The sequence below is a fragment of the Cnephaeus nilssonii genome (assembly GCF_951640355.1).
Source record: "Cnephaeus nilssonii genome assembly, chromosome: 4".
Classification (NCBI taxonomy): Eukaryota; Metazoa; Chordata; class Mammalia; order Chiroptera; family Vespertilionidae; genus Cnephaeus; species Cnephaeus nilssonii.
The window spans coordinates 35733452-35755896 of record NC_137075.1 but is presented as its reverse complement, the minus strand read 5'-3'; the positions used below and the strand labels follow the sequence as shown (position 1 = coordinate 35755896).

The following is a 22445-nucleotide window of genomic DNA, read 5'->3' as shown; positions in this document are numbered from 1 at the left end:
GCCTCCACACGGGGTGCTCCCAGGGCCTTGGCTGCCGCCAGCACCTGCCCCAGCGGGGCGGGACTGAGCACCCCCTCATAGGCAAAGGTCAGCACGGCCTCCCAGGCCTTGGGGGCCACGTCGAGGCTGACGGGGGGTCGCGGACCAAGGCCGTCCCGCAGCCTGCCTCGAAAAAGGCTGCTAACCGCGGCCAAGATCACCCGATGCACCCCGTACACTCGCCCCTCCACGGACACCTCTTCATCCAGCAGCAGCCTCTGCTCCCGCAGCCGCTGGGCCTCCGCGAAGAACTGTCGGGGATGCTCCTCGCTGCGCAGCCCCTCGGGCTCCGCCGCGTCTTCCTCGTCGTCTTCCTCCTCCTCCTCCTCCAGGGACAAGGTGGGAGAGGGGAGGTCCCCCGGGGCCACGGACCTGGGGCCGGGCTCTTCCAGAGGAAAGGGGGGCAGACTGGGATCCTCGTCCGGGGTCTGGGGCCAGGACGGGTTTCTGCGGCCGGGCGAGGGGAGGCCGCGGCCCTCCTTCTGGATGGGGAGGGAGACGCGCGCCCGGTCCGAGGGACGACGGTCCGAGGCCGAGACGCTCATGGCCCGAGTTCACTGGGCTGCTGCAGAGGCGCGGAGGAGGGGGAGGAGGTCAGGGTGGACCCCGGAGGTCAGAGGAACCCCTGCCTCCAGCCGGGCGACGTCAGGATCTCCCCCTGCTGCAAGCCATTCAAACCGCCGCCGACCCTCAACCCCGCACCAGTCCCTCCACCCCCCCACCCCCCAGCCCGCACCGTCTCCCCTCCCCCGCCCCTGTTCCTCCCCCGCAACCCCACTCGCCACTCCAAGGCTCCAGCAGCCAGGCGATACCGCGCAAGTATGGGGCTCATGAGGTGCAGCGGGGCGAGCAAGAAGCGTGTGTAAAGGTCCAGCACCCGGGCAGTGCCCGCCCGTCTCGCCCGCATCCCCGCCGTCACCTTCCCGAGACGCCGGCGGCGTCCGCTGGCCCTCTCGCTCGAACTTGCTCTGCTCCGGGCGGCGCGGCAGCGGGGACTCGCCCGCCACCGAGCGAGCGGCCGCATCCGCTAATTTTAGCCGGCGCTGGGCTGGGCTCCGGGTGTCCGAAGTCCGACACCCAATCCTCCTGGGCCCGGGCCTGAGATGACCGCCTCTCCCCATCCGTCTGTAGGTCACGTCCTGCAAACTCGGATGCTGGAGGGCGCGGGGGTTGGGTGGAGGGAGCCGGCCCGGAAAGGCGGCGCTCCTCGGGACCGCGCTGGAGCGGGTGGGCGAAGACCGGACTGCGTAGACCCGCGGGAACCCGGGGCGAGAGGAGTGAAGCATGTTTGGGGTCATTCCTGGGTTTTGACTTGCATTTTCCCTGCACGATGAAAACTGGGACCCTGGAGCGAACAGTACCGATGTGACAGGCAAACGTAACCCGGCGGGGTCCGTCGTGGGTGGGGAAGATGAAGGGGCTTGTGTTAGGGCTACCGCCCGAGGTGGCCCACCCCCAGCAGGGGGTTTCCTTCAGGACCGCGGTAGGGTCCCTGGTGAGAGAGCGAAACCCAAAACCCTGTGTCTTCCTAGGTGGTTGGGGTGACGACCAGAGAGTGGGGACCAGAGTCCTGGACTGGATGGGCTAGGGACACTTTAGAATTTTGTTTGGGGCAAGACACCAACAGCCACTCCCTCTGCCCGGGACAATGCCCCTTTCTCATCCCGAGACCTTTAAATCCAGTTGCAGATATCCTCATGGACGAAGAATTTGGAGAAGGGACAGCATTCACCCTTCCCCTCCCCTCTACCAGGGCGGTAGGACAGGCCAAGGGCTGCTGGCGCTGGCTTCTCTGGATGATAGAAAGGCTGGTCCAGGCTGAGTAGCTTCACTGGACAAGCTGATTTAACCAGGGAGTGAAGCCAGGTAGTTCCTTAAGACTCAGGTGTGAGGAGTGGTGTTTGCATGGGGGGAAGAGGGGAGGGGTACAGGAAGGTGAATTGCTGGGGCACAGCAATCCCTCTGCTTTCATGGCTGCCCCTGCTCTCCACTTGAGGCTTGGGTACCCCCACTCACCAGGGGTTGCACTCCCCAAAATGGTTTGACAGAGAAAGGCAGCCAGCCAGGGGGTGTCCTGGCCAGAGAAGGGGTCCATAGTGACCAGCCTCTGTCCCTTGTCCCCCAGTTCAGACATTTCATGGCCTCCTGCCAGGGAGAGGAGGCCAGCACCGTGAGCCCCCACCAGGAAGAAGGGGGACTATTTTCCCCGATAAGCCAGTGGAAACATCCCTGAGGTGGGTCCCTGCTCCAGCCCCACCTCCCCAAGGAGGAGGACACTGGACCCCACTCTGAGTTCTATGCCAGCTCCCTGGTGCTGGGACTGAGGCAGCTGCCTGTTTGGAGACCCTGTGTGGCTCTGCCACAGTGAGACACGTACCCCACAGTGAACACCGAAGACTAGCTAAACCCTCTCTTCTGGGCCATCATCCACCCTCCATTAAAGCCTTGGGACTGACATGCCCCACCCTCACAAAACCTCCAGGTCTACTGGCCTTCCTCCTGGTTGCCGATGAGGGGTCTGGGCACCTCAGCCTCATCTTCGCTGTCTGTCAGGGGCTAGCCGGGCTTCCACCTCTGCAGAGGGGCCCCACACTCCCAAGATGATGGGAGAATGTGGGGGCTGGGGCTGGCAAAGCCCTAGTGCACTTCCACTGGGTTATGGGAGCCGTGGTGGCTCAGGGTTCCCGAAGGTTGAGGGTCTAGACAGGGGAGAGAGAACTTCGCTCAGAGTTCTCAGAGGGTATTTCTGTGGGGAGGAGAGAGCTGAGGGTGTCCTGTTTCTCCCTCTCCACCCTGCCCCACCAGGTCTGCTGCATGCTCAACACCTGTGGCATCCTCCTCTACCTGCGGCTGCCTTGGATCACTGCTCAGGTGGGCATAGGCGTGAGCTCAGGGCTCTGCTGGGCAGTAGGAAGGAATTGCAGGATTCGGCCTGAGTGAATTTGCCCTGCCGGTTTGGCTCAGTGGATAGAGTGTCGGCCTGCGGACTGAAGGGTCCCGAGTTTGATTCCAGTCAAGGGCACATGCCCAGGTTGCAGGCGTGAACCCCAGTAGGGGGCATGCAGCAGGCAGCCAACCAATGATTCTCTCATCATTGATGTTTCTATCTCTTTCTCCCTCTCCCTTCCTCTCTGAAATCAATAAAAATATATTAAAAATAAATAAATAAAGGGGCCCACTCCTATCCCCACCCCAGGGCTCACATGGCTCATTATCCTGCTCTCAGCTTCAGTCACTACCATCACCAGCCTATCTTGTCATCTCCACTGTGGCAACATCAAGGCTGATGTCTTACCACTCGGTTAGCTCAGGGCCTGTAAGGAATCGCTGAGACCACAGACTGTCCTGATCAGGTGACATGTACTTTTTTATCTCATACAGTTTGGGTCCCAGACTTGAAAGCTCCTTCAGGATCATTTTCACTTTTCTCAACCCAGTAGCTGTGGCTTTGCACATGGCAGGCTTCGTGGACACGCTTTTGGACCTGCTCTGAGTACTGCCCATCCCCTCCCTTGGTGCATCCTTTCTCAAGTCAGCTGACCACCAGCCTGCATTTTTTGACTCTAGCCTGGGCGAGTCATTTTAAGAATTAGATGGAGGCATCAAATTGGTCAGTTAAGTCTCCATGACCTCTGCCTCTGTGTTCTATACTTCTAGAAGCATGGGGTGCAGCTGCGAAACATGGATCCCGAAAATGAGTTGTAGGTGGTGGGCATGGCGACTGTGACCATCTTTCTGGGCATGGGAGTCTAAGACAGGTGCTGGAATTGAAGTCGGGGAGGGGGAGAAGGCTGAGGGGATGGCTGTGAGATCTGCACAGATCTGGGAGGGGCCAAATGTGGGGAGATGTATGTTTGTGTGTGTGTGTGTGTGTGTGTGTGTGTGTGTGTGTGTGTAGCTGGCAGAGCAGATTTCCAGGGACCCAGATCTGAAACTGGACAGTTTTGCTGGAAGAAACTCCACATGTCAGTTCTTGAAAGGGAAGGTAGGACTCATTCGGAGAGTCTGTTGGGATGAGCACCAGATAAGACTACCAGATGAGAAATTCTGTTTCTTGCTCCCAGATATTTATAACCTTGAGATTCACCCCTCTGGAATGGGAAGGGACACTGCTGTTTGAGGCAAGAAGGAAAAGAACTCCCATTTAGCCACACTCATGGAAAAGACTGGTGGGAAAAGAGGGGAGAGTTAAGATGGGACAAAGAAAGGTGAAGTAGATTGTTACTCCTTTCCTTCCATTCACATTTCTCCTTTTTTTTTTTTCTTCACTCATGGTATTTTAGGTCCAAATTATCTTCTTCCTGATCCTCCTCTATCAGCTACCAGCTTGCAACATTCCACCCACAAACCCCAGCCACTGGCTTCATTGGGTACCAAGGTGAGATAGTGGGAAGATGGCTGAGAAATGAGAAATGCACTAAAGGGAATGAATGCCTCCCCTTGGAGCAGGGACCTCATTAGCCCAAACCTCTTCAGAAAAGACCCCTTGACTTTTGATTCTGTATTCAATTTGCAAACTGACCATCAGACCACTCGAAGTCCTGTAAGTTCCTAGGCTGGCAAGTTTGCAAAATTCTTTTATTCTTTCCACCATCACCTCAGTTACAGGCACTAAACTGAGTAGAGGGGTAATAATCTTGGCTGAATGAAGGGAAGCCAGAGATACTCTAAAACCCCATCTTTTCTCCCTGCACTTTTATGTTGGAAGCATTTTGGGAAATAATGGCATGGTCTGGAGGACAGTTTCTTTGGTATGTCTCCCATCTTCTCTTTAGCCATGGAGTATTCATTGGGACCAATATCTCTGGGGACCTCAAGGTGAGAAGGATGTCTAGACATAAAGCATACTCTTCCTCTTCACTAATGGATCTTTTGTTATCAGAACCCTGCGACAGCTCTCCCCAAAGGAACCCTCTTTATCACGCTTTCTTACCTCCATCAGTAAGGTAAGGCCCGCCACTCCTGCCTTCTATCCAGAATAACCTAGTGTCCTGGTTTCTGCCTCTCTGAGGTGCTAGGGTATAAGTGATGAAAAGAGAAAGAGCACCGTCCTACTCAGTGAGCCTGACCAACATGCAGGACCATGTCAAGAACTTCCGGTGAGGGAGTCTCTAGACCAGGGTTTGAAAACTGATAGCCTCTGAATTGGATCTTGCCTTCAATGAGTTTGGTTCATATTGCACAGCATTTACAATTTTAAAAAATTAATTGGCAACATTTAACATACACCTGGTAGTCTTGGGCCTCCATCATATATGACATACTTATCTGGTGCCTGGGTGCTGCTGTTCCATGCGACAGGGCAGGTGCTCTCCAGCCCGGGTGATTTTGTGCAGGTCTTCACAAGAACATGAATCTTGTAATCTGTGGGAATGTGGTCTCGATAAGAGAAGAAAGGACTCCCAGTGGGAAGGGACTAAGTACAGGGAAGAAAAAGGGGGTGGGGAGATCAACAGGTCAGTGAGTGAGTTCAGAGAACTTAGAGAGTGGTGAGGGTTGTTGGTAGAAGGATGCTTTAAGGAAGGGACAGTCACAGCCTATATTTCTGCCTCCCCCTCTTAGGAGCCCCAAGCCATTCAAGGCTCTGAGGATTATGTCAACTGGCTAAATGTCTGGAAGACTCATTCATTCTATATAGCCATATCTAACTCCAGCCTATGTTCTAGCCTCATGCAGGTCAGCCTGCCAAACTGCATCAATGTCGCCCTGTGCCCAATGTCACCCCACCCCCTTCTTTCCTCGTAGCCTCTCCTTTCACATCACAGATTTGGGCCAGCAGAAGCCCAATGTACTAGTTGTGGAATATAAGCAAAATTGGCAGGAGGTGCTGATATCAGCTGTGGAGGACTGTGTTGGCATTTTATAGCAAGTGGAGGGTGGAGGGCATGGGGAGGTGAAGCTGGGCTTAGAAATGGTCAGAAACCAGGGGAAGAGGAAATGGAATCATGGTGAAACCGTTCCCTCCAGCTGCCAAGCAGTACCTGTGTCCCCAGGAAGGAGAGCTCCCCTTTCTTCAGCTCTCATTCTTCATCTCCTTTTTTCCTAATAAAGGACTTGGACTACAGCTATGATGTCTGCCTCTTAAGGATGCCACAGGGGTTCAGCCTGGCTATCCAACATCATCGAAGTGTGTCAAACAGGGACGGGTCTAAGCGAAGGATAAGGTGTCAAAAGTGGTGTAGAAATTGGCTGCCAAAGACAGTGTGACAGGAGGTAAGTGTACTTATTTAGTTACCAAGACTTGAGTCCTAGGTAACACAATGTGAGAAAAATGAACTTTGCTTAGAAGTTCCTACCTGTTATAGTAAGTTCTCCTGAAACCTTAGGAATGGGGGAAAGCTTTGAAGTTATCTCCTAAATTCAGGTGGCAGGAATATGGATGAAGAAATACAGTAGCAGGGTGAGGGTGAGCTGGAGTGTGGTCAGGAAGGGGTATGACCCAATACCAGAACAGGGTTTCTGAAAGTACTCCAATTCTAATAATAGCATACATCTATACTTGATCTTAGCCAAAGGCTGAGAAGCAATTAATAATAGCACACATTTAAATAGCTTACACTTGGGGTGTCCTCATTGATTGGGTGGGCTCCAGGAAGGATGCAACAAGACATTTTCTATTATACCCCTACATTTCTCAGTAAATCCAAGGTTTCTGGATACCACAGGAATGGATTCTCAGAAGGGAGAGGAGACCAATTCTAAAACAGATCCTGTTTTAGGGGGAATAGAGTTGGGGAGAAAGGAAGAGAAGAGCAAGGAACCCAGTCAAGTGAACACAAAAAGGAATGTGAAAGAAGCTACGTGACATTTCTCTGGCATAGCAACCGTTTTCTTCTGGGAGGGGCAAGGTCTGATATTGAGTTGGGGGCAGTTGCTAAGCTGGATAAGGAATCTGACTTGTTCTTGTCCTTCCTCTTCTTGTGTAGTATCTTTACACTGGCAGCCTCAAATCCCATTCCAGTCCAAGCAGGGCTGGTGGACATATACTGGCTCAGTGATGATGGAGGTAGGGACTCTTGCTAAAAAGCCCAACTCTTCTGCAAGTTCCAGAGGAAAGGGAGGGTAGGGATATAAAGTTGAGGGAGGACTTGCGAACAGGCTGCATGTACAAAGCACCCAATACCCTTCTCCCACCTCCGAGGCCATCACAGCGTGCTCCCTTGTCCCTAGGAGAAGGCAGGCGGGGAGGCTACCATCTGCTCTCTTATAGTCAGAGGGCTGACTGTGCTGATCTCCTACTTACTGGCTCCCAAGAAAAATGGGATGTCCAATAACAGTTTTTGTGAGAAGTCCCCCTGAGCAGCTGGAGGAGAAACACCAGGAGTAAGCACGACACAGAAACCCAAGGTTATGGCCTAAAATACAGAAGACAGGAAGGGGAGGAGAGGGTACTGGGCCACTGTTTCAGATGAAGGGATAGAAAAAGCTATGAAATGTAGCCAACACTGTATGGGAGAACATATTTGCAAATGTTATCACCGATAAAGGTTTAATCTCCAACATTTACAGGCAACTTATACAACTTAATAAAAGGAAGATAAATGATCCAATAAAAAAATGGGCTACGGACCTAAATAGAATCTTTTCGAAAGAAGACAGAAGGAAGGCCAAGAGACATATGAAAACATGCTCAAAGTCACTAATTATCCAAGAGATGCAAATCAAAACGACAATGCGGTACCATCTCACACCTGTCAGAATGGTTATCATCAACAAATCAACAAATGACAAGTGCTGGCGAGGATGCGGAGAAAAAGGAACCCTCGTGCACTGCTGGTGGGAATGCAGACTGGTGCAGCCACTGTGGAGAACAGTATGGAGTTTCCTCAAAAAACTAAAAATGGAACTGCCATTTGACCCAGTAATCCCACTCCTAGGAATATATCCGAAGAAACTAGAAACACCAATCAGAAAGGATATATGCACCCCAATGTTCATAGCAGCACAATTTACAATAGCTAAGATTTGGAAACAGCCTTGGTGCCCGTCAGCAGATGACTGGATCAGAAAACTGTGGTACATCTACACAATGGAATACCATGCTGCCATAAAAAAGAAGGAATTCTAACCATTTGCAGCAACCTGGATGGAACTGGAGAGCATTATGCTAAGTGAAATAAGCCAGTCAATGAAAGAAAAATACCACATGATCTCACTCATTAGTGGATAATAAATAACATTATAAACTGATGAACAAAAAGATAGATACAGAGGCAGTAAAGCATCAAACGGACTGTCAAATTACAGCGGGAAGGTTAGGGAGAGGTGGGGGAGATAAGTGATCAACCGAAGGACTTGTATGCATGCATATAAGCATAACCAATGGACGCAAAACACTGGGGGGTGAGGGCATGTATGAAAGTGGGGTGGCGGGGGGCAATGGGAAGATATGTACACATGTAATACCTTAATAAAAAAAAAAAGGAAAAAATTAAGCATAAAAAACAAACAAACAAAAAACAACTGGCTTCAACACTAGTTACCTAATCCCTTTTTGTCCCCTAACAAGAAATCCCTTGGATTACCTGAAGTTAATTAGAAGCTACCAAACATTAAATATGTATTTCTTTTTGGAAAAATAAAAAAAGAAATGTAGGCAAAATGTCCAGTTCCTCTCTTGTCCTGCCCTAGGATACGTTCATCATCACAAGGTTCAGGCTTGGCTTCCAACATGTGCCCACTACCTGAGCTCACAGGCAAACCACAAGAGGTGTGGTCAGAACCAACCCCCCACCCCCAACACTGCTCTTCCTGCCTTCCCTCCTTCTTCATAGCTAAGTACTATAGGAGCAAGTAAGTGTCGGACAAGCTACACTTTCACTGAATATTTTGGCAAACAAAAGGAGAGAGGGGGAGGAGGAGCCGGAATCTGATGAAACAGGACTGCAGTGGGAGTACTGGCTGAGGGAAAAGAGAAGCTGTAGAAAAGGGACTGACAATGGCATTTACCTTGTCCTCTGCTTCTTCTTCCTAGCCATGTGATTGGAGTGGCACATGTGTCTTCATGAAGTCCTATGGCAATGTTTCCTCAGGGTGTGGCCCTCAGTCATGTGAGTCTGGGAAAATCCCAAACTGCAGGGCATAGATGCTAGGATAGGGCCAGTCCAATGGCTAAACTGAGGAACAGCACCCGAACTCCCTCAGTCAGCCTGCCCTGGGGCCCGACACCCCCCACCGCTTCGTTCCTGTTAATCAGCAGGACACACTGGGCCTGGAGGAGACTCAGGAGACTGAGCTAGAAGGAGGACCCCATAATTTAGGACTCACAAAGCCATGATTTTAGTCACTTGGCTCCACAAATGTTAAGACTAGTCTTGGGAAGCCTCAAGCAAGAGCCCAGTCCAACCAGAGTGGCTCAGTGATTGAGCGTCAACCTATGAACCAGGAGGTCAAGGTTCAATTACCGGGTTCAATCCCCGGTGGGTGGCATGCAGGAGGCAGCTGATCGATTCTCTCTCATCATTGATGTTTCTATCTCTTTCTCCCTCTCTGAAATCAATAAAAGTACATTAAAAAAAAAAAAGCAAGCAGCCAAAGCTTGCTAAGGTAAGAATGCCCCTACTACAGTGCCAAAGGTCCTCCCTTCAAGATCCATTCCACCCCATAATATTAATAAAAAATTACACATAAATACCCAAGGCAAATGTTAATAACTCACTTGATTCCCAATTATAAAATTAACTGCCCAAGCCTAGAGAAGCAGAGATCATTCCTGTTCTCAAATATATTCGAGGGGAATTTATCTTCTTTCTACTTGTATCCCGAACACTCTATCTTCCATGCCAAAGTTTCTGATTTTAAACTTCATTATCTTAATGCATTTTCAACCCATTTATGTGTCTCTTCTTTGTAAATAAAAGTGTTTGTCACTACTTTCTACTTAGTAAGTAATCAGAAACTTACTCTTTTCCCAAGCTCATATAATCCCAATTCTTTTTTATTTTATTTTTGCCTGTCTTACTTTACAGTCCTTTGATTATCTCTTTGCTTTACTTCCCCATCAACTTATTCATCCCTCGGCAAATACTGATTGAATGGCCATTCTAAGTACTGGAAGATAATATGGCAATGAATAAAATAAGATAATCCCCTCCTCTCATGGAGTTTCTTTTTTAAAATTTATTCTTAATTATAGTTGATACACATTATATTACTTTCTGCTGTACAACATAATGATTAGACATATACCTCACGAAGTGATCATCCTGAAAGCTTATGTTCTAATGGGAGGAGGCAAGCAATGATCATAAAACCATTAGATTAGAAGGTGGTAAGTGCTATGAAGAGAAAGAAAACAGGGAAGAGAGCTAGGAAGTGTTGGAGGAGTGCAATTTTAAGTAGGGTTGTCAGGAAGACCTCACTAAAAGAAAAAGAAAAAGTTAAGCAAAGACTTAAAGACTCTGATGGAATAAGCTACATCTGGAGGAAGAGCTTTCCAGGCAGGAGCAAGAAATATAAAGACCTTGAGGGGTGGGCACACCTTCGGTGTTGAAGAAAAACAAACAGGCCAATATTGCTGGAGCAAAGTGAGCAAGGTGAGTAGCAGGAAGCAAGGTCAAGCAATAAGTGGGGAAGGGTGGGACCGCTCATGGAAGGCCTCACAGACCTTTAAAGGACTCTGGTTTTTACTCTAACAGAGGAAAACATGGAGGGTTTTGAGTGTGACTGTCACAATCTGCCTTCCACATTAACACTATTCACTCCGGTTGCTGTGTTGAGAACTGACTGTAAGTGGGCAATGGTCGAAGTAGATAGACCAGCTACTGCAGTAATGCTGATTTTGTCTCGGGTTGGGGCAGGGGAAGTGAAAAGAAATGGGATTCTGGATATATTCTCAAGGTAAAGGCAACATGATTTGATAAACTGGAGAAGATGAGAGAGGTGTCAAAGATAACACCAAGGTGCTATGACACAGAAGCTGTCATTAACTGCAATAGGACACTGCAGCAGTAAGTTGGGAGACAAAGAAGTTCAACTTCAACATGTCAAATTTGAGATGCCATCCAAATCCAGATGTCAATGGGCAACTAGATATTCAGGACAGAAGTCCAGGTTGGAGCTAAAAAATTGGAGTCATCCACATTAAAATAGTCTTAATGTAAAAGACTGAATGAGCCCTGGCTGGTTTGGCTCAGTGGATAGAGTGTTGGCCTGCAGACTGAAGGGTCCCAGGTTCAATTCTGGTCAGGGGCACATGCCTGGGTTGAGGCCTCGATCCCCAGTGGAAGGCATGCAGGAGGCAGATCGATGATTCTCTCTCATCATTGATGTTTTTCTCTCGCACTCCTCTCCCTTTCTCTCTGAAATCAATAAAAAAAATATTTTTTAAAAAGATCAACATTTAAAAAAAGACGGAATGAAATCACTGCAGGTATGTGTGTAGAAGTGGTCCAAGGACGGAACCCTAGAGTTACTAGTTTGTAGAGATCAGGAAAAACCAGAAAATGAGACTAAGAATAGTCAGTGAGCTGGGAGGCAACAAGAGCCCATGTCCTAAAGCCAAGTAAAGAAAATGTTTCAGAGGGAGTCAAATGCTGCTGACAGCTTGTGTAAGATGGGACAGAATGTGCCTTTAGGTTTGTCCAAGTCATTGGTGACCGTGATAAGAACAGTCTTGGTGGAAAGGACTAAATAGGGAATTGGTGGGAATTGGTGGAGAGGAACTGGAGACAACTTTTAAGATGTTTTACTGTAAAATGGGGCCGAAAAACGGGAAGCTATTGGAAGTGGCAATGGGGTCTAGGGGTTCATGTATTTGTAAAATGAGAAAAATGATAGCATCTTTGTGTGCTGATAGGAAGATCCAGGAAAGAAAAGGAAATACTAACTAAAGGAGGGAGAATTGTTGAGAGACATCCTTAAAAGCTAGAGTATGGAGTGTACTGCTCAAGGTTTTGGAGAGGAGCAGGGTTTCCCAACCTTGACACCAATGGCATTTTTACCCAGATAATTCTTTATGTGGGCAGCTGTTCTGTGCATTGTAGGATATTTTGCAGCATCCCTGGCCACTGGCCAGTAGCACTGCCTCCCAGTTGAGAACTACTGGTATACAGTAACAGGAGGAAAAGCAGAATATATGGGGTACAAGCACTGAGATAGTTAAATGTAGTGGTGGGAGCTTGTGAACATTTTCTGATTGTTTCTATTTTCTCATTAAAATAGGAACCAAAGTAAGATTGAGAATGAGGAGAGATGTTGGAGATGTAGGGAATATTGCTAGGTAGTCTAAAGGACTCACTTAAGCTTCATGGTGATGGATTTAAAGTAAGACAAATCAACCTTTTGGCCACCCCTTTCAGCTGCATGGGTCTAGGCGTAAAGTAGGTGAAGAGTTGACTATTACAAACAGAGAGAGGCAAGGGAGGTGAGGTGTTTGCAACAAAGTGCTCATAATTAAAATTTAGATGGAGGGAAATGAAGACACAGAGGGGATGAGGTCAGTGGAAAGGAAGATCAATGGATTATAGGTCCTGGTGAAGGGATGAATTGTTGGATTCAGTGCACTAAAGGGGATAAACTGGAAAGATCGGAGGTAATGGTGGGAGAGTGGGATATTTGGGAATGATTTATGAAGTGGTCATAGTAGACCGTCTAGAATATGACCAAGGGAATGAATGGCTGAAGGAGGGGTGGAGGACAAAATCACCGAAGGAACAAAAAACTGAGAGCATTAGAAAGTTAATCCACATGGATACTGAAATCAAGATTCATGACAGGAGTGGTATTGACATTGTATAATCGAATGACAAGCGTTTCAAAGCTGAAGAGTGTTATGGATAAGAGAGAAGTCTAAAAATGGTGTAAGGAAAAATGAGAAAAATTCACTGCCTCTAGGACCAGTGGTACAATGGATGTGAGAGAAAACACCACCATTGGAGGTGGTAGCAGAAGCAGAGTCCTCAGGAGAAAGCAGGGCTCAGAGCAGGAATGTAAAGGGAACATTCAGAGGAGAGGCTAAGGGTGTAGGGAATTTTGTTAGTAACTGGCCATTAGTTGAAAAGAGCACAAAAGAATTCCAGAAGTTAGGAGAGGAAGGTAGGTGGGGACAAAAAAGAGGGTGAAGAATAATGGTTATTAGCCTAAAAGATGAGAGATGACTTGGTAGTTTGGGACTTCTTATGGTGATTGACATAAACAAGACAAAGAGCATGATGACATTCATTCTCATAAGGTTTGTGTATCTGGGGCCCCCCTTCAAGCCTGCCAATGTAAGTGCATGTAGGAGTGACAGTTTTATTCATTCTTTTATCTTCACCAGAGGATATGTTTTCACTGATTTTAGAGAGGGAGAAAGGGAAACACTGAGGTGAGAGAGAAACATTGATCGGTTGCCTCCTGTACCAGGGATCGAACCAACAACCTAGGTATGTGCCCTAACAGGGAATCGAGCCCACATGTAACCTTTGTGTACAGGATGGCACTCCAAACAACTGAGCCACCTGGCCAGGGCAGGACAGTTTTATTCTTGCGTTTTAAATTAGTATGCAATTAGACCTGGCTCCAGGCTATTTTGAAGGAAGTCCTGAGCACCTATTTCAAAGAATTTAAATGAGATGATGAATGTAAAGCAGTTAGCACAAGGCCTGAAACTAAAATATTAGTTATGATACCACTATTAAGGGGATGTTAGAAGAGGGCCTAAGATATCCCCTCAATCTTCGCTTCAGAGTAGCAACCCCCAAGGCTACGCTGCTCTGACCTCTGCCTCCTTATCCACTCACACCACCACCACCAATTTATTAGTGCCATCTCTATATCGTTCCTGAAAAAATACAAGCCCATTACCAACATACAAAACCAAAAATATTTTATTGCTGAGTCATCTTGAGGTTCAAATGATGGGAAGGGGAGTCCACAGCCTGGCCAGGACTCCCATCAGGATGGAGATAATGGGCTCCACTTAGGGCACTATCTACTCTGATCCTGTCCACCTTGTCAGTCCCTCCAGGTGACTTCTACTTCATCTGTGCGATACCTGTGAAAAAACAGGAAAAACTTGGTGGATGGACTATCCTTTAACATCGTCCATTCTTCTCTGCTCTCATGATTCTGGACCCACTGATGTGCTGATTTTTGCCTACCTCCCATATAATCCTATCTACACCCTCCAAGGGGGTACCTACCTCTGCGTGACCCCAGATTCACTGAGGGGAGTCCTGTGTCCTGCCCGAAACATCTCCCAGCCAGCCTGGGCTATCATGGCTCCATTGTCAATGCAGAATCTGGGAAGGAAAAAGAGATATGAAATTTGGGGTCTGAAGGTAGAAAACTACAGTAATTGGAGAAAAAAATCAAGAAAGGACAAGGACCTTTACCTCTCATCTGTGGCAAAAAGCCGGGCTCCACGTTCCTGGCACATTGTCTCCATCATTTCCTGTAGCCTCATATTACCTATGATGAGGTGGTGGGTAGGATTAACTTAGTTTAGCCATTTCTCCAGTCTAGCTGTATGCCGCATGTGCATTTAATTAGGAAATTGAAGTACGGGTCCTAGGGGGCAAGGATTGGGAAGCATAGGATAAGAAATAAAACTAGTAATTTCCCCAAACCCTCAGATTTAAACTATCAGGAGGAAGATGCACATGCCCAAGAATAGGAAGAGTCCAATGATACATACACCCCACACCTCCCACGACGAGGGCCTCCTGGGAGCCACAATGTGCCATGGCCCGCTCTGTGATCTCTACCAGCATTGCAAACACTGTTTCCTGTGGGGGACAGACAAGGAGTAAACATCAGAGGGAATCCCAACTTAGCCCCAGCTTTCTGTCCTAGCTTTTTACTCCATTACCTGCAGGGAGAAACACAGATCCTCAGGAGTACACTCGCCTGTGGCCAACATCCGCTGGGCTACATCCTATTATTAAAGGGGGAAAAGAACTCATAAAACTCAAAACCAAACAAACAAACAACACAATCAAAAAGTTGGTGGAGGACTTGAAAATACACTTCTCCCACGATAACATACGAACAGCCAATAGGTATATGAAAAGATGTTCAACCTCACTGGTAATTAGGGAAATGCAAATCAAAACCACAATGAGATACCACCTCACACCTGTTAGAGTGGCTATTATCAACAAGACAAGCAATAACAAGTGATGGAGAGGTTGTGGAAAAAAGGGAACCCTCATTCACTGCTAGTGGGAATGCAGACTGGTACAACAACAACAGAAAGCAGTCTGGTGATTCCTCAAAAAATTAAGGATAGAGCTACCATATGACCCAGCAATCCCTCTCCTGCGTATATACCCGAAAAACTCAAAATCATGTATTCACAAAGACATACGCACCCCTATGTTCATTGCAGCATTATTCATGGTGGCCAAGATATGGAAACAACCAAAGAGTAAAGAGGACTGGAGAAAGAAGATGTGGTACATATACACAATGGAATACTACACAGTCACAAGAAAGGATGAAATACTGCCATTTGCAAAGATATGGATGGACCATGAGAATATTATGCTGGACCTGGAGAGCATTATGCTAAGCGAAATAGTCAGTTGGAGAAAGATAAATATCACCTGATCTCACTCATTTGTGGAATATAATGAACATAAACTGATGAACAAAAACAGATCCAGAGACAGTGAAGCATCGATCAGACCGTCAAACCTCAGGCAGGGGAGGGTGGGGGTAAGGAGGAGAGATCAACCCCAAAGGACTTGTATGCATGCATATAGGCCTAACCAATGGACACAGACACCAGGGGTGTGAGGGCATGAGCGGGGGGCGTGGGGAGCAATGGGAGAATAAGGACACAAATGTAATACCTTAATCAATAAAGAAAATAAAAAAGTAGCTTAAAAAATATTAAAAAAAATAAGTCAGGCAGGAAAAGCTAATAACTATATGATTCACTCATATGTGGGATATAAAACTGAAACTCGTGCACACAAACAGCAGTGTGGTGGTTGCCAGAGGGAAAGGGCGGGGGGGGGGGAGGGGAGAAAAGGGTCCTAATATATGGTGACAGAAGGTTTGACTTTGGGTGCTGGGCTCACAGTGCAAAATACAAATTTTGTAACATATAAAAGCCACACCTGAAACCTATTATGATCATGTCGACCAATGTCACCCCAATAAATTTAATTAGAAAAAAAAATGGTGGGGAAACAAACAGATAAAACAACGAACAGTGGTTTGGCAGATGCCATGAGAATAAAAGTTCGTGCACTTAGAGGATCACCATGTTTCACCACAATTCAACTGACCACACACTTTGTCCTTCACTGGTACCAAACTACAGAATGGGCAGCATTCATTCAAGATTCAATAATTATGAATATCCTCCCACCACTCCCCACCACTCCCGTACTCTGCTGCATTTCTCTTCATCACTTACCACTATGCATCCTTTATATTTTATTATTTTCCCCGCTTCCCTTTTTGTTTTGTTTCTTTATCCATCTCCTGTTAGAACGCAAGCTCTGACCACCAGGGGGCAGATGCTCTGACCGGTAGGTTAGCTTGCTGCATGGGTCTGACCAATGGGAACTGGGGTGAGAGGGCTGGACACACCCTGGAGCCCTCCCTCCGTCCCTCCCTCCTGGCCAGCCAGCCCCCATCCGCCCAATCCCACTGGGCGAGATGGCTCCGATCACCCGCCAAGGAGAGGGACCCCACCCATGCATGAATCAGTGCATGGGGCCTCTAGTTCAATAAATATTTGCTGAATGAATTTATTCAGCATCAAAAATGGGCCAGTACTATGCTATATGCAGGAAATACAATGGTGAGCAAAACAGTTATGCTTCATTAAAAAGCATGCAAGTGCTCGTGTTCTCACCTCTTCCACACTCACCTCAATGAAAGACAGGATCCCTGAGAATGAGACGTCCATTCCTTTTACAGTGTATGGCAGTTCAACTAGCTTCTTGCCTCTATGGGAGTACATGAGGCACTAAGCCTGTAGTCAGCTGGTTGCTCACCCTCCAAAGCCCCTCCCGAACCTCATTAATGTGTACATAAGAAAAGGCCAGAAGCCCCACCAGCCAGCCTCTTTCCACCTTATGGCCCCTTACCGCTTTGCCATCTGTTCAATGTTGTAGCCCGGACTTGGGTCATTGGAAATCTAGCAGATAAAAAAAGACGATAGTCAGATATCCAGGAAGCATAAGAAATGAATTTACTACTTTCTCCCTCCATTTCCATGGCTCCCCAAAAAGTCACCCACATCTTATGTTCTCAACGGCTTACCTTCAGCACTCGAGCAAAACGATCCAGACAATTACCCACAGCAATATCGATGGTTTCCCCAAAGATGCGGTAACGATGTTCTGAATATGCAATCACCTAAGGGTGATGAGGATGTCCATGAAAACCTCAAGTCTGTAAAGAGGAGTAGTTGGCTTTGGGGAAGAATATAGCAGAGGAGGATCAACATGGCCACTAGAGCGTCCAATAAGAAATAGAAAGTGCTTTGCCAAACTCTGAGTGGATATTTTCTGTAGCTCTTATCTGAGAAGAAGCTCACATATACCTTGAATATTCCCAGAGCAGATTCCTAATCTATAAAGATGGTTAGAGCAGAAGCAAACTGTCACTTCAAATACATTTTTCTAGCTTGGAGATTCCTGACATGTCCCTTAAAAGCAGTCTTGACAGGGGACAGACTAAGGAACAGGCTTTCCTGCTTAAGACAGGGAACCAGAGTCCTTTTAGAGCATCCTATCAGGGCAGTACTATTTGTAAACATGAGAAGAAGTAGTGGTAAAAAAAATCACCTCAAAAATCCTATATTGGGTCAGACTGATGGCTGATCCAACTCAACCCTGGAAATCAACTTATGTCCATTCTTCCTAAGTGACCAACTTCTAGCACAGAAACATAGAACCCACTGACACATATGCTTCATATTTTTGGCAGTGAGTGATTCCTAGGGACCAGAGACGTCTCTTTCCCCCTGGTGCTGCTCAGGATTTCCTTGCATTCTGATGTAGATTTTACTCTGCTGTCAAAAGGGTGGTGAACAGCCTTGGCTGGGTGGCTCAGTTGGAGTGTCATCCCGTGAGGCAAAAGGTTGGGGGTTCAATTCCCGGTCAAGGCACATACCTAGGTTATGGGTTCGGTCTCCAGTGGAAACAACCAGTTGACGTTTGTTTCTTTCTCTCTCTGCCCACCTCCTTCCCTCTCTAAAAATCAACAAAAACATATCCTCAGGTGAAGATGAAAAAGAAAAAACTAGTGACAAAAGGGGAAGGAAATTTTCCTGCCTTTGTTCTTCTTCTTCTTCTTTTTTCTTTTTTTTTTTTTTTTTTGTTATTCCTCACCCGAGGATAGTTTTCCATTGATTTTTTTTTTTTTTTTTCCTAGAGAGAGTGAAAGGGAGGGGAAGAGACACAGAGAAAGAGACACATCGATTTGCTGCCTCCTGCACCTGCCCTGACCAGGGTCAGGGATTGAGCCTGCAACAGAGGTATGTGCCTTTGACAGGAAATGAACCCTAAGCCTCTTAACTCTTGTAAGCTTCCATTGCTACTTTCCACACCCCAAGTCCCTAACCTTGCATGTCATCCTCCAGGCCTCACACAGATACGTGCCCTCTACCTGTTAAAGTTCCCACATTATATTCGTGGGAATGTGTGCTTCATCTTTAAAAACTATTTCACACAATGAAGTTTTAGAACATAACCCTTTCATAGGCTGGGGACGATGACTATTTCTGACAATAACTCCATCAGGTGTTCTTTGAGAAAAAAGGTTGGAGTTCTCCAATCCCAACCTAAAAAGGTCTTATAAGGCATCCCAAACAACTATGACTTCCCCTATAAACTTAAAATATCTTCAACCATTTATAAAGTGTTTTAAAAAGTGTATGTTTACACCCTTAAAATAACAACTTCTATATATTTCTACCAGTAATGCAAACAAAACATATAATTGTCATAAAGAAATAAATCGTGTAGTGCCCTTTAGTTTTAATTGCTAAGATCTGTACAAAAATTAGCTTCAGAATAATGACATTGAAAATCCTTTATTTTGAGGGCTTCAATCCTTACCCTTCTTTCATTTTCTAAGGAAATTCCTAAGAAATTCCTTATCTTTGTATATAAAAGTCATTTGATTCTGATTTTCCAGCCCAAATCTGCACTGTTACAAACTGTATTGTGGCTTTTCTAGTGTGCCACAGCTTAGGTTCAGACGAGCCCAGCTTTGTTCTTGCAGTTCCTGCCACTCAGGTAGAGCATGAAAGGTGCCGGTGTAGTTCCTTAGAAATTAAGAAGAAATGGTGCAGTCTGCTAAATACCTGTGTGTTTCCTCCACTGACATACAGCACAGTTGGGCTGGTGGCTCCAGTGATGAGGCGGCCCATTTCAATGTGCCCTATACAGTGGTTCACTCCTAGCAATGGCTTATTCCACAGCTGGGCCACAGTTCGGGCCACAACAGCCACAGAAACCAGTGGGGCTCCCATGCCAGGGCCTAGGGAGATTGAAATGGGAGTTAGAATCCTGTAGAGATTGAGGAAGCAGGAAATACGAGCGATAGGGCTGAGGCAGTGATGGTAGCAGAGGCAAACGGCAGGCTATTTTGATACAGCCAAGTTCCAGGTATATTCTTCCACTGCCCACCACTCACCCCGCCATACCTTTGGTGTAGGCAATGCAGTCAATATCCTGGGAGGTTAAGCCAGCCTCTGTTAGCGCCTCCTGCAGCAAGTCCAGGACAACAGCTCGGTGGTGCCTGGCAGTATCACCTGGAAGAAATCCTAGGAGATGAACAGAAGTCAGAGATCAGAGGGGGTTTTGGTAGAAAAGGCAGATAGCAATCCAAGACAGGCGTTTTAGTAGTAGGAAGAGTCCCTTTCATTCTCCCCAAGCATCCTGTCTTCCAGGTGCTCAGACATACTATTGCCAGTCAGCTAGGATGACCACCCCTCCAAAATGCCCTTCTTCATATCCAACTTCTTCTCAGCCTTTAGGACTCAATCCAAGTGACACCTACCTCATATCCTTTGGTCTTCTCTATAACCCTACAAACCCTGTGCATGACCACAATATTGTATTTAACCATGCCCAGTATTTTCATCATGAGCCTGTTTACTGTAACATCTTTGCCACAAGCATTTCCTCCACAAACATTTTCGCAGCCCAACTACTTGGCCTTAAGGTAATTGCACAGTAAAAGATAAAATAATGGAAAATAACAGAGGGGCACTGAAACATGAAAAATTAATACCAAAATTAAAAACACTTTATTGTGAAAAATAAAAATATATTGTCTTCTAAGTCTTTTGTTCATAGTATTATACTTTTTTTTTTTTTTTTGCTTTTTGATTTCATCTCCTTGTTTGGCATCACATTTTTCCTTTTTCGCTGTAATTCTTTCTTCATTAAAAGGTATCAGTTTCAGCTAAAGAAATCAATATTTTTTTAAAAAATATTTTTATTGCTTTCAGAGAGGAAGGGAGAGGGACACAGAAATAGAAACATCAATGACGATGAGAGAGAATCATTGACCGGCTGCCTCCTGTATGCCCCCTACTGGGGATCAAGCCCGCAACCCGGGATGTGCCTTGACAGGAATCGAACCTGGGACCAGTCCGCAGGCTGACACTCTATCCATTGAGCCAAATCGGCCAGGGCAAAAGAAATTGTTAACTAATGCTCTTGAAGACTGTTGTGAATTAGTAGCTGCCTCTTTTGTATTTGCTATTGTTTGGTAAACTTTTGGTTTTGATGGGTGGGAGGGAAGACTGCTCACAAAGGATTTGCAAACTGATAAATTATCATTTTCTAGTATAGTATGCAATCTGACTTTCACAGAGCTGTGCAATCTGGCTTATACATAGTTGTTATCCACTATTTGAAGACTACCATATCTACTCATCACTGTAGAGACCATTATGAGGACTATGATTTCTTTAATATAAAAATGGAAGTAACTGCAACAATTTCCTCAATGGAGAAATGAAACCAAACTGTCAACTACCTGAAATACATTAAGTCTGCCAAATGTTAACCAAACTGTCAACCAGTTATTTTACCTTTTATAGTGAAATTGCCTTAAGGTCAATGGCTTGTGCAGTGAAAATGTTTGTGGCAAAAATACTTAGAACTGCATGTAACAATTATAGCATTATGATTACCGGTAGTTTCTCCAGTTCAACTGTGAGCGTCTCAAAACATTGGCCCTTTTATTCATCTTTGCATTCCTGTTGCTAAAATGCCTAGAAGAGTGAGTGCTAAACATACATGTATTTCTAATGAGTAACCTGTCACAACATCACCGGCTCAGGGAGCCGTTTCGGGTGCACACAAGTCAGTTGCCCTCTCCTACACGTACACAGGTGATTTGGGAGAGGGTAGGCATGATATAACATCATAACTTACAAATAATATTTATTAAAAGTTGTAACGTGACAGGTACTTTAATTCTCAAGACCCCATGATGCAGGTATTATTCCCATTTTAAGAGACAAGAATTCCCAAAACACATTATTGACCATGAATATTGTAAAGCCAGCCAGTTCTGTCTGATTACCTAAACTGGGAGTCTTTACACTCATTCTGGAATTTTTTTTTATTACATCTATATGTTATACTATTTATCACACTGTAAAGTTCTGTTTACAGGTCGATCTCCATAGCAGGCTCATCACATCTGCTTTTGTATGCAACTATTTTTTTTTTATCCAACAGACACTTAGCACATAAAAGGCACTCAATAAAAGCTGAACGGACAATGAAGGTCCAGGTACAAGTGCCTGTGACTCACACCCATCAGCTTTGTGACGTTAACAGACGTCACATAACCTCAGAGCCTCCAATCAAAAACCCTGCGAGGGGACAATGGGAAGATGGGAAATGATGCCGGGCGCTAAGTCCCTACTCACCGGTGCCCGGAGGCGTGACGTACGTGCGCCGCGGGTTGGCCAGCACCGCGCCGTCCCGCACCACTCCCACGCCAATCTTGTTGGCGCTGCCTTCAAAGCCCAGCACAGTGGGCATGGCCGAAGCGGGGAGACAACACCCGCCGGGTCCCGGCTGACACGGCGGCCGCGGAATCCCCACCGCTCCGCGCGCAGAGGAAGGAGCCCGCGGCAGCTAAGCGGCGGGACGCACACTGACGGGCACCGAACCACTCCGCACGTCGCGCCGTCCCGCCCCCCGTCGTCACGGCGACCCGTCAAGGCCCCTTCAAGAACCTGTCCTCCTAACTGCCAGGGACGCGGAGCCGGCATCCGCTCCTCACACGCCTACCCGCTCCGGCGCCTCTCTCCGGCGGTCCAGCCCAGCCTTCTCCACGGGCTGTTCTTCTCGCTCGCACAGCGCCGGCATCTTCGGCCGGGGTGGCGGGAGGAGCCGTGCAGCGGGCACACGGATAAACAGTCCGGGAATGGAGGGCTGGGGCCTTTCGTCGCCTGGAGACTTTGGAGAAGGGCGGGCCTCGGCTCTCCG

General features: G+C 47.0%; 1 protein-coding gene across 1 annotated transcript; it reads right to left on the bottom strand.

Annotated features, from left to right (window-relative positions):
• Positions 1-13829: 13829 nt before the first annotated feature.
• Positions 13830-22233, bottom strand: OSGEP (O-sialoglycoprotein endopeptidase). Its single transcript, XM_079768283.1, has 11 exons — positions 21881-22233; positions 19634-19753; positions 19292-19467; positions 17242-17337; positions 17067-17116; positions 16847-16925; positions 14831-14896; positions 14657-14747; positions 14355-14430; positions 14163-14261; positions 13830-14014 (listed from the first exon to the last, which is right to left on the bottom strand). Exons 1-11 carry the CDS (start codon positions 21993-21995, stop codon positions 13975-13977), a joined length of 1008 nt encoding a protein of 335 aa, XP_079624409.1. The 5' UTR covers positions 21996-22233; the 3' UTR covers positions 13830-13974.
• Between the last annotated feature and the right edge of the window lie 212 nt (positions 22234-22445).